Raw genomic sequence first — 15,160 nt, forward strand, 5'->3', positions numbered from 1 at the left:
AACACGCCCCCTCTTTTGGGGGACTCCAGTTTTAGGAAATGGGGGCAGATGGCGGAGAGTTGTTGAGCTTTTTTGGAAGAGAATTGCCCCCAGAGCTGTCAAGCTTTTTAGGGGGGGAATTGCCCCCAGAGTTGTCAAACATTTGGGGGAGAGAATGCCCACAGTTATTGAGGTATTTGGGGGGGGGAGTGCCAAAAAACACTCACCCGACTGATGATAAACGCTACCAAACACACACACAGAAGAAGCAACAGAGTGTCTGCCATCAAGCCAACAGCAGCCAGCATTCGCTCACCCAAATGCCGCAGCAACAGCCGGTCCACAGTATCGCTTGCAGCAGACTCCATTCTCAAACCCAATTGCAGCTGACAAGCTACAGCTTGCATCTGCAACCAGTCGCCAGCCCCCCAAAAATCACTACCCATGTATAAGACTACCCACCCATTTTTAACATTCTTTGACAGTTTAAAAAAAACCTTGTCTAATACACGGAAAAGTACAGTATCTTCTGCTAGGTAGACCTTGGTCCAAAACACAAAGGTAGCACTCATCCTCTTAAGCAAGAGTGCATACTGGCACTCACCTGGCACAGGTCACTTATGCCTTAACTATTCAAAGATCCTGAGTATGCAGCCTTGCTTTTTAATTTTGACATACGTTGACAGACTACTGGGATTCTAGTAAAATGAAGTAGGAGGCCTCAGTTTGTACTGCAAAGAGTACAAGCCTGAATCTTAACGGGGGTTGTATCCAGCGAAGTCATCCTGCTAACAGCGGAAGGACTTCTACCTGTGGAACAGGACTTCCTGTCTTCACCCCCATGTCCTTGCCCTGCCAACACCGCCAACACCCGATCTGCTCCAGAGGGTTGGAAGAACTCACAGAAAAGATTTTAAGATTAGGAGGCATCATTTTCATCTGTAGTTGGAGGAAGGAATTCACTGTGACAATTTAAAAAAGGGGGGTGTCAGTAGCAGGAATTTACCCAAACAAAATAAAACCTGTATAGTGAGCAGATGAATTTTGTTCCATGTCTCTCAAAACTTTCAGAACAGATGGTGGTCCTCTCTGCCCCCTGTTTTGCCTGTAACTCTTGGGTGGAGAAAACATAGGTCCTTATTTTAAGCGGGATGTTTCGTGTGCTTCCACTTCCCCCGACTACCCTGCTTTCTTTTCCAAATAACACCAGGTCCATTCCCCCTTGCCAGCATTTCGCTCTTTTTTTCTGGGTGCCTTTCTATTGCCGCCTCATTTCACTCCACCCGCTGCCAATGGTTAGGATGTTGTTTTCTAGCCACATGAGACCTAGCGTGAAGCACGACGTAGCTTCCAAGAGCTGAGTCCTGGACTGTTTTTGCAGCATCCCATGTTCTTTCTTTATTTAAAATAATAATAACAATAATAATAATAATGGTGGGGATGGGGAGGATGGTCATCTCATAGTCTTTGTCAGTATGATCCTAAGCCGGTGTTGAGAACTGCAAGATGCATAATTCCTGTCCCCCTTCTCTCTCCTCTCCCTAGTATTCTCCAAGTATGCGAGCCACCTATCTATCGGTTAATGATGATCACAGGCGACAGCACGGCCCCCAATTTCCAGCCTAGCACTCACCTTGTAGACAAAAGCCCACAAAATACAATGTTGCTATAGTGGAAAACCCAGTGACAACTTGAAGGCGCACGGACTGCAGGGAAATAGAATTGCCTCCGCAAGGATGCAGAAGGGCTCTCTGAGAGGGAGTCGGCTGAAGAAGACACCCGCTGGCACTACGGATATAACTTTCCAGGGATTATCCCAGGTGCTCAACCGACAGCCTTTTCTCTCTCACAACGTTTAGTCTTCCTCTCTCGCACACACAGGATGGTACCCGGTGCTTCCATCCTTCGAGCGAACTGCTCCGAAGTCTCCTCCTTGACTCCGCCATTTCCTCCCGATCCCTTCCTGCCACCAGTGCATTGCCCTCCCCAAACCTTTTTTTTGGGGGGGGCGGGGGAGAGACGGGGTGAAATTAGGGTTTGGACTGTCGGAAGTTTATGCACAGGCTTTCCCTCTGCACTTACTTGAGGGCTGGGTTTTCCCCCCCATCATTGATGGTGTGGTTCGGGCTTCCTTTTTGATTTTGTTTGTTTGTTTTATTAGGAGCAAATAACAAAGACCAGTACACTGTACAAGTAAAACAGAACACTGATTTGTGGTGTACAGTGATCTAAGGGAGGTGGGCTGCTTTCCACGAAAGAAAAACGCACCCCACTCTTTGGAGTCAAATGCAATACCAACCGCTAGAGCGAATTTTCTTTTTTCCTCTAGAGAGGTCTCTGCACACAAAAAAAAGCCTATTTCTGGCTGCTACTTCATCATCTTCATCATTGCCCTTCTCATAGCACCTATTTGGTGTAGAATGGTACGAGATCCACACTCAGTGACCTTTGTCATTGGTTATTAGAATTAACAGGCAGTTCAGCCAACATAGCTTCAATGGCCTCAGGTATTATTTAGAACAAACTGGGTTTGTTTTGTTCTTTTATGCATTTTGTTTGTTCTTCGTATTACAATAATTATTGTTATTTCCAGTGTTTTTATATCGGCTATCCAAAGAGCATAACCTCTTTTTATCTCTCTCTCTTGTTTTGTCTTTTAAAAGTTTTTTTTATTAATTACACGTGAGGTGAGTTTTTTTTTAATATGTTGAATAATTTACAAATTTCTGTTTTTAGCACTGATTTTTCTTAATCAAATGCCATTGCCCATGCAGGGGAAAACTTTGACATATTCAAGCATTATTTTCTCTCAGTATGCTGGGGCGGGGCAGGGTGAATAAAAATAACAGTGAAAATTGGGTTGGTATGTAATAGGGAGAAATTGCTCTAACCATTGCCATGAAGGTGCTGCTGACAGACAGTGTCTTGGTACAATTTCCCTTGAGAGTAATGTCTCATCTATTTTTCTCCAGTCGTGGCTTGTGGTACACCTACTGTCTTTAGAGACTCTTGAAAGCTATTGATGCTAATCGAGGGAGTCCTTTTAAACTAGAACTGGTGCTCATCACTGCAGCGATTGTAGCACAACTTTGGCTGCCAATAGAAATGGAACATGGTTTTCCATTTCCACCCAGTACTGAAGAGAGGAATTCTCTACCCTTCTTCTGTGTCTCTGTGTGTGTCTCTGAGTTAAGTCCAGCTCATGGGCGTAGCCAGGATTTATGTTGGGGCGGGCAGGACACCCACCTGTCATCGCCCTCTATCCAGCAGATTTCAGAATGAAATGTCTCAACAATAGCTATTTTAAATGGCTTTCTTTTTGACCTCAGAAAAATCTGTCAAAAATCTTCAGTCATTTGAAAACTAGGAACTTAAATGAAAAATTATCGTCAGGGAGTGCTTTTCATGCAATATATTTTGCAAAATTACAAAGGGCACATCTTTTTTTCTTTCATCTTTTTTTAAAAAAAATTAAACTAAAACAAGTTTTATTGGACTGGCTGAAAACCTTTTCGACACTTCCTTCTCAAATTTCTCCCACTCAGTTTTTCTGTGCATGCTCAGTAAGCCCAGCCCATTGAGACGCTCCCCTGTCCATCGTTGACCTTAACCAGGTCTTTACTCTCCACAGGGTACTGGATGAATGGCTGAGCAAGAGCCTTTTTCATGGTATAAAAGTAAAAGATTTCCACCTCTTTTACTAGGTCTGCTGTGTTCAGCTCTTTTAACTGCTCTTTGCTGAGTTACTTCTCCTTCCGCATGGTGTACCACAGCTCAGCTTCGGAGTCGAAATCTTGCAACTTAAAAAAACTAAAACTTACCGTACTTTTCCGTGTATAAGATGCCCCCATGTATAAGATGCCCTCTATTTTGGGGGACTCAAATTTAAGAAAATGGGGGGGGGGGAGAGATGAGAAAAAGTTGTTGAGCTTTTTTGGACCACGGGTGGCGCTGTGGGTTAAACCACAGAGCCTAGGACTTGCTGATCAGAAGGTCGGTAGTTCGAATCCCCGCGACGGGGTGAGCTCCTGTTGCTCGATCCCTGCTCCTGCCCACCTAGCAGTTCGAAAGCACGTCAAAGTGCAAGTAGATATATAGGTACCGCTCCAGCGGGAAGGTAAACGGCGTTTCCGTGCGCTGCTCTGGTTCGCCAGAAGCGGCTTAGTCATGCTGGCCACGACCCGGAAGCTATACACCGGCTCCCTCGGCCAATAAAGTGAGATGAATGCCGCAACCCCAGAGTCGGCCACGACTGGACATAATGGTCAGGGGTCCCTTTACCTTTACCCAAGGTTGTTGAGCTTTTTTTAGGAGGGAATGCCAAAAATCTCTCACACGCAGCAAAATCTGCCTCTCGTCTGTCCACCCTATGCATTACCTATGTATAAGACGACACACACACACCCCACTTTTTAGCATGATTTTTAAAGAAAAAACCTAGTCTTATACACGGAAAAGTACAGTACTTTTAGCTAAGTATTTTTATTTACTTACTTGATTCGGGGCAGGCAGCTGGTGCACACACACACAGACACAGACACCGCCCCCTTGGCTATGCCCATGGTCCAGCTGGCAATGGAGGAATTTCTGGGGGGTGGGAAGAGAATCTCAAGTAAGTCTAAACGAATGAGTGGAATGTCATTTCATTTCCAGGGCATCCTTTTACTCAGGGGTAGTCAGTGTGTTGCCCTCTTGATGATGTTGGAATTCCATCTCCCACCACCCTTGTGGATTCTCCTCCGTTGGAAGTTTTTTAGCAGAGGTTGGGTGGCCATCTGCCATAGATGCTTTAGCTGAGATTCCTGCATTGTGGTGGGTTGGGCTAAAGGACCCTCGTGTGTCTCCTCCAACTCTTACATTTCTATGATTCTATCCCTGACCCTTGGGCCAATCTCACTGGGGCTGGTGGGAGCTGATTTCAACAACGTCTGGGAGATACTACGTTGGCCACTCCTGCCTTACAGGTCTGGTTTCAGCTTTTCCCAAAATCCCTTTTAACTCTCCCCTCCCTTCTTCCATCGGCGAGGTTGGATTTGCTTAGGCAGATTTCCCAACGAAACGCTCCGCGTTTTGTACCTTGGTGTCGCACGGACAGAAAGCAATACATAAACCCTTCTCATGGGAAAACACAAATGTGCAACAGTTAACCCACCAAAGCACAACAACTACAAATGAAAAGGCCAGAAAGCATTTGTCAAACCTGGACACTTCTCATGATTTCCCTTCAGTAATGCCTCGTCCACTTCTCTTCAGCAATGGGCAGGATTGCAAGGGAGACTTTTCAAGCAACATCAGCCTGACTGAGTAGCATTTGGGCCACACATCCTTCAGAAATGCTTCTGCCCAATCACTGCCCACGATCTAAGAGTGCTAAAAACTGCAGAGGTACAAAAAGTTGCCCTCCTAAGCATACACGGAGGTTTTAATTACTTGACAGCAACGACTCACTGTGTCTTTTATCAAGGATAACTTGTACATATCATGTATGGCAACATAATTTATACATTCATCTTATCTGTGGCTGTGTACAACTTAAGGCATGGGGGCGGGGAGAACCCTGGTTTTACGCTGTTAATTGTCTCATTGTAACGATGCCGTTCAGTACTTTTTTAAATAAAAAAGAACGCATGCGAGCTAACCTCATCTCGGGCTCCTTTTGGAGCTATGCCTGATTTGTATGTACTGACTGGGAAACGAATAATAAACACTTGTACTAAAATTAAAATAAAAAAGACCTTCCGCTGCCTGTGTTCTCAACAGAGTCCTTTGCCCCTCCGGTACAGAGCCATGCGCCTGCAATTAGCTGTTATTAGATTTGTCTCTGGCAGGGACAATTTCATGGGTTCAAAGGCCTGAGTAAATTGGGTACCATTTGGCTTCATGAAACTCGCCCATGTTCTCAAACTTGACAAGCTCCGGGGGAGAGATTCCGTTCAAGGTCACGGGGAAATACAATGAGAGCCTGTGGTTGTGCAGATTACTGGAGATTGAGGGTTGAATTGTACAGCAAACAACAGAATATAGCTTTTTCTTCCGCACAAACTAGTGGTGTTTGCATCTCCTCCAACATTTATCCAGTGAAAATAGGCTCGTCCTAAGGAAAAGCGGGACATTCTGGGATCAAATCAGAAACCAGAACGGCTTCTGTAAATCTGGGACTGTCCCTGGAAAATAGGGGCACTTATAGGGTCTGGATTTGGTGACTTTCATCCATGCCTTCATAATAGTGAGGCTTTACAGTTTTGCTTCACATAGGATGAGTTGCTGCAGAACGCACAGCTAGGTAATTTAAGACCCTGGACTTAATGGTCTTACGGGGGAGGCAGAGGATTTAGACAGTATTATTTCAGTTGTGGAGCACACAATTTACATACCTCTCCCCCGCTCCACATTCCATGCTTTACGCATCTTTTTTAAAATTGCTTTTTGTTGAGTTTTAAATTGGTTATTCATATACATATTCCATTCACTCTTTAACATGTACTGTACACATATAAAAGCCAAACAATAACAATATTTTTGCACAAGTGACTTCCCACCACCTTCTGTCTTATTTCTCTCTTCAAATGTGTTGTATTTACTTATTGCCTTTCTAATACATAATAATATATCTTCTCTATTTGATCTTTACTTTGCAAAATTTAGTCGAAACATATCAAGGGTTTCATTTGAGAACAATGTTTTCCCAGATAATCTTCTACACATTCCCAATCCTTTTCAAGTTTTTGGTTTGTTTGGTTCCTCATTGCCTCTGTCATTCTTGCCAATTCCGAATACTCCTACAATTTAGTTCTTTGTTGGTGTCCTGTCCCCCTTCCAATTTCTAGCAATTAAAATTCTTGCTGCTGTTGCAGCATATAGGAAAACCCTTTATTTATCATTTGAAATATCAATTGCCATAATGCCTAGAAGAAAAGCTTCAGGTTTCTCCTCAAAAGTTTGTCTGAACATTTCTTTAATTCATCATAGACAGTGTTCCAGAATTTTTTCATTTTGCCACGACCCCACCACATGTGGTACATCATTCCTTCCCCTTGATTACACCTCCAGCATAGATTTGACTTTGATTTATATATTTTGGCAAATTTGCTGGGGGTCATGTACCATCTATATAGCATTTTCATGAAGTTATTATTATTATTATTATTGTGTAACAGGCCATGGATTTTAAATCTTTTTGCCATGGTCTTTCCCAATCCTCCATCTCTATGGAGTTCCATGCTTTACATCTGTGTCTGCCTTCATGATATATGAGAGCAAAAAACCAAATAGAACAATTTCCCGCCCCTGACTTCAAAAAAATGAAATAAATATGTTGAGCATGTGCATCTTGGCATTTTAAATTCATAGCTCAAACCGTCATGACTACAGAAATGGAAGGAAATGTGCTTCTGCTGCCCCGATGCTAAAAAACATTTACAGTGGTACCTCGGGTTAAGTACTTAATTCGTTCCAGAGGTCCGTTCTTAACCTGAAATTGTTCTTAACCTGAAGCACCACTTTAGCTAATGGGGCTTCCCGCTGCCACCGCACTATTTCTGTTCTCATCCTGAGGTAAAGTTCTTAACCTGAGGTACTATTTCTGGGTTAGCGGAGTGTGTAACCTGAAGCGTATGTAACCCGAAGTACCACTGTACTTGGAGTAAGTACCATTTTGCCACAGAAAAGGGTAATGCGTTTTTATAGTAAAAAATAATAAAATGAACATCTGTAAACATGTACATACTCAGAAGCCATCCCCTGACTATAAAATGTGGTGTTGTTTTAAAAAGTGCTGTTGTAATGAGCTTGAGCTCCAGTGTGTCTATGCCAGTTGGAGTCCTGGGCCAGTATCCCTCTGACCCCATCACCTGACAATGTCTTGCAGATAGATTGAGCCAAGAGATAGTGGCTAGTCCAAGCTTTACCCAGTGACCTTCAAAAATGAGGGCAGATTATGAACCTGGGTCTCACTAGCCCTAATCCTACATAGCACTGGCTTTGACCTTCCAAACTCTGAAAATACTTGATGACGTTCTCCTTCCCTCAGCAACAAGACAGCTCATGGAGATGCCATCTTTGTATTACATGGCTGTAAGAAGCATTCTTTGAGGCTGCCCCAGGCAAGTCTTCCTTTTGGGAACTTGCCTAAATACCTTTCAGAAGCGTTTCTAGTTTGGTTGGCTTTCGGAAGCAAAAGTTAAACCAACATGCTTTAGTATTTTTTTAAACTGGGTTTTAAATGTTTGTGGGACATTTTATATTTGCATTTTGAATGTACAGTGGTACCTCGGGTTACAGGCGCTTCAGGTTACAGACTGTGCTAACCCAGAAATAGTACCTCGGGTTAAGAACGTTGCTTCAGGATGAGAACAGAAATTGCGCAGTGGCAGCGGGAGGCCCCATTAGCTAAAGTGGTGCTTCAGGTTAAGAACAGTTTAAGGTTAAGAACAGACCTCCAGAATGAATTAAGTTCTTAACCCGAGGTACCGCTGTATTGTTCTCCCACTTCCCAGCCCTTACGAACATGGAGGCATTTATTTACATTTTGCAGTTCAGAGTTGGGCAAGCTTCTTCTCAACAGGTATTCCCAACAGTTTTCAACGGATTGGTTTGTAACCCAACAATGGATAATGTGAGTCTTGCAGGTTAGCAGTCAACAATTTGAAGTAAGAGACACAACACAATTCCGTGAAAATGTTTTGCTTTCATTTTGGCTGTCGAAACCAAAAGTTGATCTGTTCATGTAGGGGAGAAGGCTGCAACTCATCACAAAGTTGAGCGTACTGGCGGTGCAAAAATGTAGGGACCACTCTTGTAATATGCCTGTGATTTTAATTCTATCCTTTGCAGTCAAAAAGGCAAACTACGCTTAGGTTTCTTGAGGCAGCTTGCCTGGCTTTGATTAAAACTTGACACCGTATATTCTGCAGATCTGTTATAAGGACTGCAGTGTTGCATTTTTCCAGCGTCTCAACACAGATCACAGGGTATCTGCTTTCCGATTAGAGAAATAACTTACAAATTGACAGCCCAATGCAAACTCTGCTCTTGAAACCTAGTTTTGAATTTCCATTGCTGGCTTATTTCCTCTCCCTAGTCAGGGAAGGAAGTGCCATGCAGCCTGGTGGATGCAGACCCTAATATTTTGGATGCTGAAGCTACCCTGAGGTTGAGGCACAAAGTAAACATCTATGTATGGTCTGCTTTGCTTTAAGGCATCATCCCAGACAAAGAGATGCTTTGACATGTATTCCAATTTTTCAGCCAGTGAGAAATCTGAGGTGCGGCATATGCTGGGATAGTTTTATTTGGAAGGAGATCGCTGGACGCTTTGTAATATATGGAACACAAATACAGGTGGAAGCATAGGTGGAGATACGAGCTGAACTCCAGCAGATATCCCAAAGTTCACAGGTTCCCTATCAGATTTCTAGAGGGAAGCATTCAAAATGTTGTTAGCCTCCAGAGTAAATTCACTGTCTGTCTGTCTGTCCGTCTCTGTTTGTTTGTGTGAGTTGGAGAACAAACAAACCAGTTGGTTCTCTCTTGACATTACCTCCACACTCATGGAAGAGGAAAGAAATATATTCTCTCTTTTGCCATTTTATATCTAAAGAATCATGGTTGGAAGAGACCCAGATAATCATTTAGTCCAACTCTATAATCTTGCAACAACTTTCATGTTAACCTCACGGCATGATAATGGAATATAGTGTGTCTGAAATGGGTACAGTATTGGAATACGGTTCATATTTCCATTTCTGAAACTAACCAATGGGTAAACAATTGCTATGACTTTTTTAGAGTTAAACAATAAAACTGGTATAAAGGTAAAGGGACCCCTGACCATTAGGTCCAGTCGTGACCGACTCTGGGGTTGCGGCGCTCATCTCGCTTTATTGGTCGAGAGAGCCGGTGTACAGCTTCCGGGTCATGTGGCCAACATGGCTAAGCCACTTCTGGCAAACCAGAGCAGTGCATGGAAACGCCGTTTACCTTCCCGCCGGAGTGGTACCTGTTTATCTACTTGCACTTTGGCATGCTTAATGCCTAAATAGGCAGGTGCTTTGTGGTATGTTTCTGTAACGTCTGAATTCACAGGTTAAACAGAAATGGCACAGATAGCAAAGGAACCAGCTCCCTATTCCGCACCTACCCACAGGCCTTGGAGCAGGAAAAAGGGGGTTAGAAAAAATGTCCCTGCCATCCCAATCCTGATTGGGCCGACCCACAGCTTTTTATTTATTTTAAAAGTAGTTGTTACATTAAACACTTCCATGCATTTAACATATTGTCTTGTTTAGTTCTAAAAAGAGAATGCAAGTACAGTGGTACCTCAGGTTTTGAACGTAATCCATTCCAGAAGACCGTTCAACTTCTGAAATGTTCGCAAACCGAAGCATGTATTTCTGGAAGCGTTTACTTACAGAAAATTCAAAACAGAAGCCACGTGGCACGTCCAACTTCCAAAAAGCGTTCGAAAACCGATGCAGTTACTTCTGGGTTTTCGACGTTCAAAGATCGAAACATTCCAACTTCCGAGACGTTTGAGAACCGAGGTACCACAGTAGTTAATTTGGGGCTGCGGAAAGGCCCCAGGAATATCTGTTTCCTTTGTCTCTTTCATGGACTTGGTATGTTATACAGTTGGCAGTGTCCCATGAATTTTTTATTTTTTATTTTCTGGATTATTCCATTTCAGGCTGTGTGGAAGCATGCATCTTTTGAATGCTTCTCCCAGAGAGAAAAATAAGTGCATAAATTAGAATTTGGAGAAAAATCATTCTACCTAAGGAATGAGGGACAGCAGCAGGAGGATATTGTAAGAGTCGGGCAAGTGTTCAATTTAAATCCATTGTGCAATAACCGTGGCAGTCACAGTGCCTAGCTGCTGTCTTCAGAACTACTGGAAAATGTTATGGGAAACACTTGGACGCATTCCAGGGTTTGCCTCTGAGATTTAGAGAAGAGTGCCACCTCACGGCCAGAGCTGCCCTTGCAACAAACAAGTAAATCACAGTGCATGTATCCTGTAAGACAGCATCCATGATGGTAAAAGGTAAAGGGACCCCTGACCATTTTTCCAGTCGTGGCCGACTCTGGGGTTGTGGCGCTCATCTCGCTTTACTGGTCGAGGGAGCTGGTGTACAGCTTCCAGGTCAGGTGGCCAGCATGACTAAGCCGCTTCTGGCGAACCAGAGCAGCGCACGGAAATGCCGTTTACCTTCCCGCCGGAGCAGTACCTATTTATCGACTTGCACTTTGACGTGCTTTTGAACTGCTAGGTTGGCAGGAGCAGGGACCGGGCAACGGGAGCTCACCCCGTCGCAGGGATTCAAACCACCAACCTTCTGATCGGCAAGTCCTAGGCTCTGTGGTTTAACCCACAGCGCCACCCGTGTCCCCTATCCATGGTACAGAATAATAATAATAATAATAATAATAATAATAATAATTTATTTCTACCACGCCCATCTGTCTGGGTCTCCCCAGTTGCTCTGGGCGGCTTCCAACAGAACATTAAAAGCAGAATAAAACTTCAAACAGTAAAAACTTCCCTAAACAGGGCTGTCTTCTAAATGTCAGATGGTTGTTTATTCCTTTGACAGCTGATGGGAGGGCGTTCCACAGGGTGGGCACCACTACCAAGAAGGCCCTCGGAGCTGGACCTCAGTGTCCGGGCTGAACGATGGGGGTGTAGACACTCCTTCAGGTATACTGGGCCGAGGCCATTTAGGGCTTTAAAGGTCAGCACCAACACTTTGAATTGTGCTCGGAAACGTACTGGGAGCCAATGAAGATCCTTTAGGTCCGGTGTTATATGGTCTCGGTGGCCACTCCCAGTCACCACTCTAGCTGCCGCAATTCATCTGCTCTTTCAATGGCTCTTGGATCTTAGCTCACAGCTGGAACATGTTGAAGCATTACAAATGTTAATCACAAGAGGTTTAAAGGGCATTAAACATCAACAAATCTAAAGCCACCAACTGGTGATGCATATTTCAGACTGCTGGTGAAGCCAAATTATTATAATTTCTTTTGGGGGGGGGGATCTGATAAATGCTGCTTCCCAGGGCCTGGTAGCAAAACCAGGAGCCAAAAAAACAACTACAAGCTGCCTCTGTCACCTATTAATATCCTTTCAACTGTGCAATGCTTTGCTTGCTGTTTCCTAGGATTTTTTCCTACATTGCTGCTGCATGGAACATAGTCCTCTTCATTCATGTCTACTTTAAGGTTACTGCACTTCCCCAGCACTCAAATCTCAAATTGTTTTTGTTGAGCACATATCTCTCTCCTCCGCTCTCCAGGGCCCATTGTGACTTGAAAGCATTTTCTGGAATGTGATTCTGCCTGTGTCATAGACATGAATTTGGTCGTACTAGTGACATCACCAATAAGCGACCCAACTCTACTCCATCAGGCTTCTGCCATGCTGTGACCCTTCACACCAGCACATAGTACCAAACTAGACACTATGAGTTGTATCCAATGCTAGTCCTATGCAGAGTAGACCCACTGAAGTTAATGGAGCTGAATAGTGTAGGTTTCAATGAGTCTACTCTTGAGTAGGATGAGCATTGGCTACAATCCTATGGTGCTCATGCTTTTTAAAAACCTTGCTTAAATTGACAATTTATTTTGAAGAAAAGGCAGCTGCATGGCCCCCATAGGGAACGTACTGTATTCATGGATTGCAGCTGAGCACCAGTTTCCTGCTGAAAATCCACCTCCTGATATCTCCTGAGGTGGTGTTTAGTGCAAAACATGTTTTAGAGCAAAAAGGAGCAATTGTTGGCACAACATCCCATTCCGGGCCAGGAGCAGGTCTATTGAGGCTCCACATCTGCTCTCTTCACAATAAATATGGCCATCCAAGGAATGTTGGAGGGTGTCATGGATTTGTAGAGTTGGAAGGGACCCTGAGGGTCATCTAGTCTAACCCCCTGCAATGTAGGAATCTCAACTAAGCATCCATGGCAAATGGACACCTAACCACTGTGAAGGAGATTCCACAACCTCCCAAGGGAGGTTCCACTATCAAACTGCTCTTACTGTCAGAAAGTTCTGCCTGGTGTTTAGTTGGAATCTCCTTTCTTGAATTTCCTTAACTTGAAACCATTAGTATGAATCCTACCCAACCCCCAGAGCAGGAGAAAACAAACTTGCTCCATTTTCCATGTGATGGTCCTTTAGATATTTGAAGATGGCTATCATGTCTCCTCTCAGTCTCTTCTTTTCCAGGCTAAACATACTCAGCTCCCTCAACCGTTCCTCATAAGGCTTGGTTTCCAGACCCTTGATCATCCTGGTTTCCCTCCTCTGCGCATGTTCCAGCTTGTCAATATCTTTCTTAAATTGTGGCGCCCAGAACTGGTCACAGTGTTCCAGGTGTGGTCTGACCAAGGCAGGATAGAGTGGTACTATTACTTCCCTTGAGCTGGACACTATACCTCTGTTGATGAAGCCTTGTACAGTGGTAGCTCGGGTTACATACGCTTCAGGGTACATACGCTTCAGGTTACACACTCCGCTAACCCAGAAATAGTGCTTCAGGTTAAGAACTTTGCTTCAGGATAAGAACAGAAATCGGGCTCCGGCAGCGCGGCGGCAGCAGGAGGCCGCATTAGCTAAAGTGGTGCTTCAGATTAAGAATAGTTTCAGGTTAAGAACGGACCTCCAGAACAAATTAAGTACTTAACCCGAGGTACCACTGTATAGCATTAACTTTTTTGCTTGCTGCATCACAATGTTGGCTCACGTTAAGCATGTGGCCTACTAAAGACCCTCAGATCCTTTTATTCACATGTACTATTGGTAAGCCATCTTATATTTATGAAGCTGGTTATTCCTTCCTTACACTTAAGGTTCTAATCTAACCCATATCTCTGAATATGGAAAGTTGTTCCTTTTTTAGTCTTCTCCCCTTCAGTGACTCACCCTTTTTTTTCTGAATAGCTTTCAGAAGCGGCACACTTTCACGAGGAGCCTTTGTTATGCATTCTGTTCTGTTCTCCCTGGGTGTTTGCAGCAGCGCCTGGAAATAGGCCACTTGTAGATAACTGTTTTGATACTGAGTGACACTGCTTATGATTGTTGGCAGCAGTGCACAGCTGTTGGGTCATTCAGCGCTGTAATAAATCATTAAGGTAATACAAAAAAGCAGCCTTTTTTGTCTGATTTTCTATTTTTAAAAGCATGTCCTCACGCGCTTGTGTGAAGCAGCTGGGTTAAGATGAGAGCTGTTCCCTTGCGAGGCCTGCTCTTAAAAGCTGTTCTCTTCAATCAAAATGCTCTTCTTTCACAAAGAGAAGGGTTTTGTTTTGTGTGGAGCTTTTCCCAGCTTTCCAGAAGATCTTTGAATTTCTGGCTGGTGAAGCTGTTAGAAAAAGCAATGGCACTTATTACATGGATGGAAATACAATGAGAGATTCTATGGGTGAATGGGATGGCAGCTCATTGAAAACCCTGCATATAATAAAACATAAGTGCAGTCCTAACCATATCTATGAAGAAGCAAGTCATTGAATTATCTGAGAGAGAAATGTGCTTCAAATATACTTTATGGTGTGTACACATTTGTTCCAGCGTAATTGGACAGCAACTTGAATTTAAAGGATTTACAATATGCATTTCTTACACCGCATTGAAGGGGGGAGGGAGCTTGGAGTGGTATCCAGGAATAATCTATTATGAGGCAAACCCAGAATCAGAAGGCAATGCTGTTAAATTTCAGAATATTCTACCACAAGATGTGGTAAAAGTCACCAACTCAGATGGCCCTGAAACGGGGTTGCAGAAACCAGTTGGAGAACATTTTAATTCCTCAGCATCCTCAACACAGCCTGCTGCTGACCTGATGGTTGCTGTTTTCCAGAAAGGGAATTTGAAAGGAAGGCTCCCAGCGAGAGGCAAGACAGGCTTTGGGATTAGCTGTGTTTATTTTGTCTTTAATTGAGACAATGGTTTTCTGTCCCCACACAGCTGTTAATTAACATTGCAAAGCTCGGGTGTTTGTTTTACTGCTATCTGAAGCTTAACTGGAATTGCACCTTTGTTCCCCTTTCATTGTCATTTGGCCCTCTGAATTTCTTTGTGTGCAACGCACACACACACCTGCCAGGTGAGTGGGATAACACTTAATTGTTATAGCACCTGATGAAGTGGGGTAGTAAACTCTAGTTCACAAAAGTTCATG

At 43.7% G+C, this 15,160-nt stretch overlaps 1 protein-coding gene across 2 annotated transcripts in view; it reads left to right on the top strand.

The window, feature by feature from the left end:
• Positions 1-5,723, top strand: part of TTYH2 (tweety family member 2) — an 86,333-nt gene extending 80,610 nt beyond the window's left edge. For both annotated transcript variants that reach the window (XM_028714054.2, XM_028714046.2), the window contains one exon: positions 1,525-5,723. In XM_028714054.2, coding sequence (XP_028569887.2) covers positions 1,525-1,651 — 127 coding nt within the window. In that variant the 3' untranslated portion in view covers positions 1,652-5,723. The remainder of the gene's footprint in view (positions 1-1,524) is intronic.
• Positions 5,724-15,160: the final 9,437 nt, after the last annotated feature.

Source organism: Podarcis muralis, chromosome 2 (genome assembly GCF_964188315.1).
Source record: "Podarcis muralis chromosome 2, rPodMur119.hap1.1, whole genome shotgun sequence".
In the NCBI taxonomy this organism is placed as follows: domain Eukaryota; kingdom Metazoa; phylum Chordata; class Lepidosauria; order Squamata; family Lacertidae; genus Podarcis; species Podarcis muralis.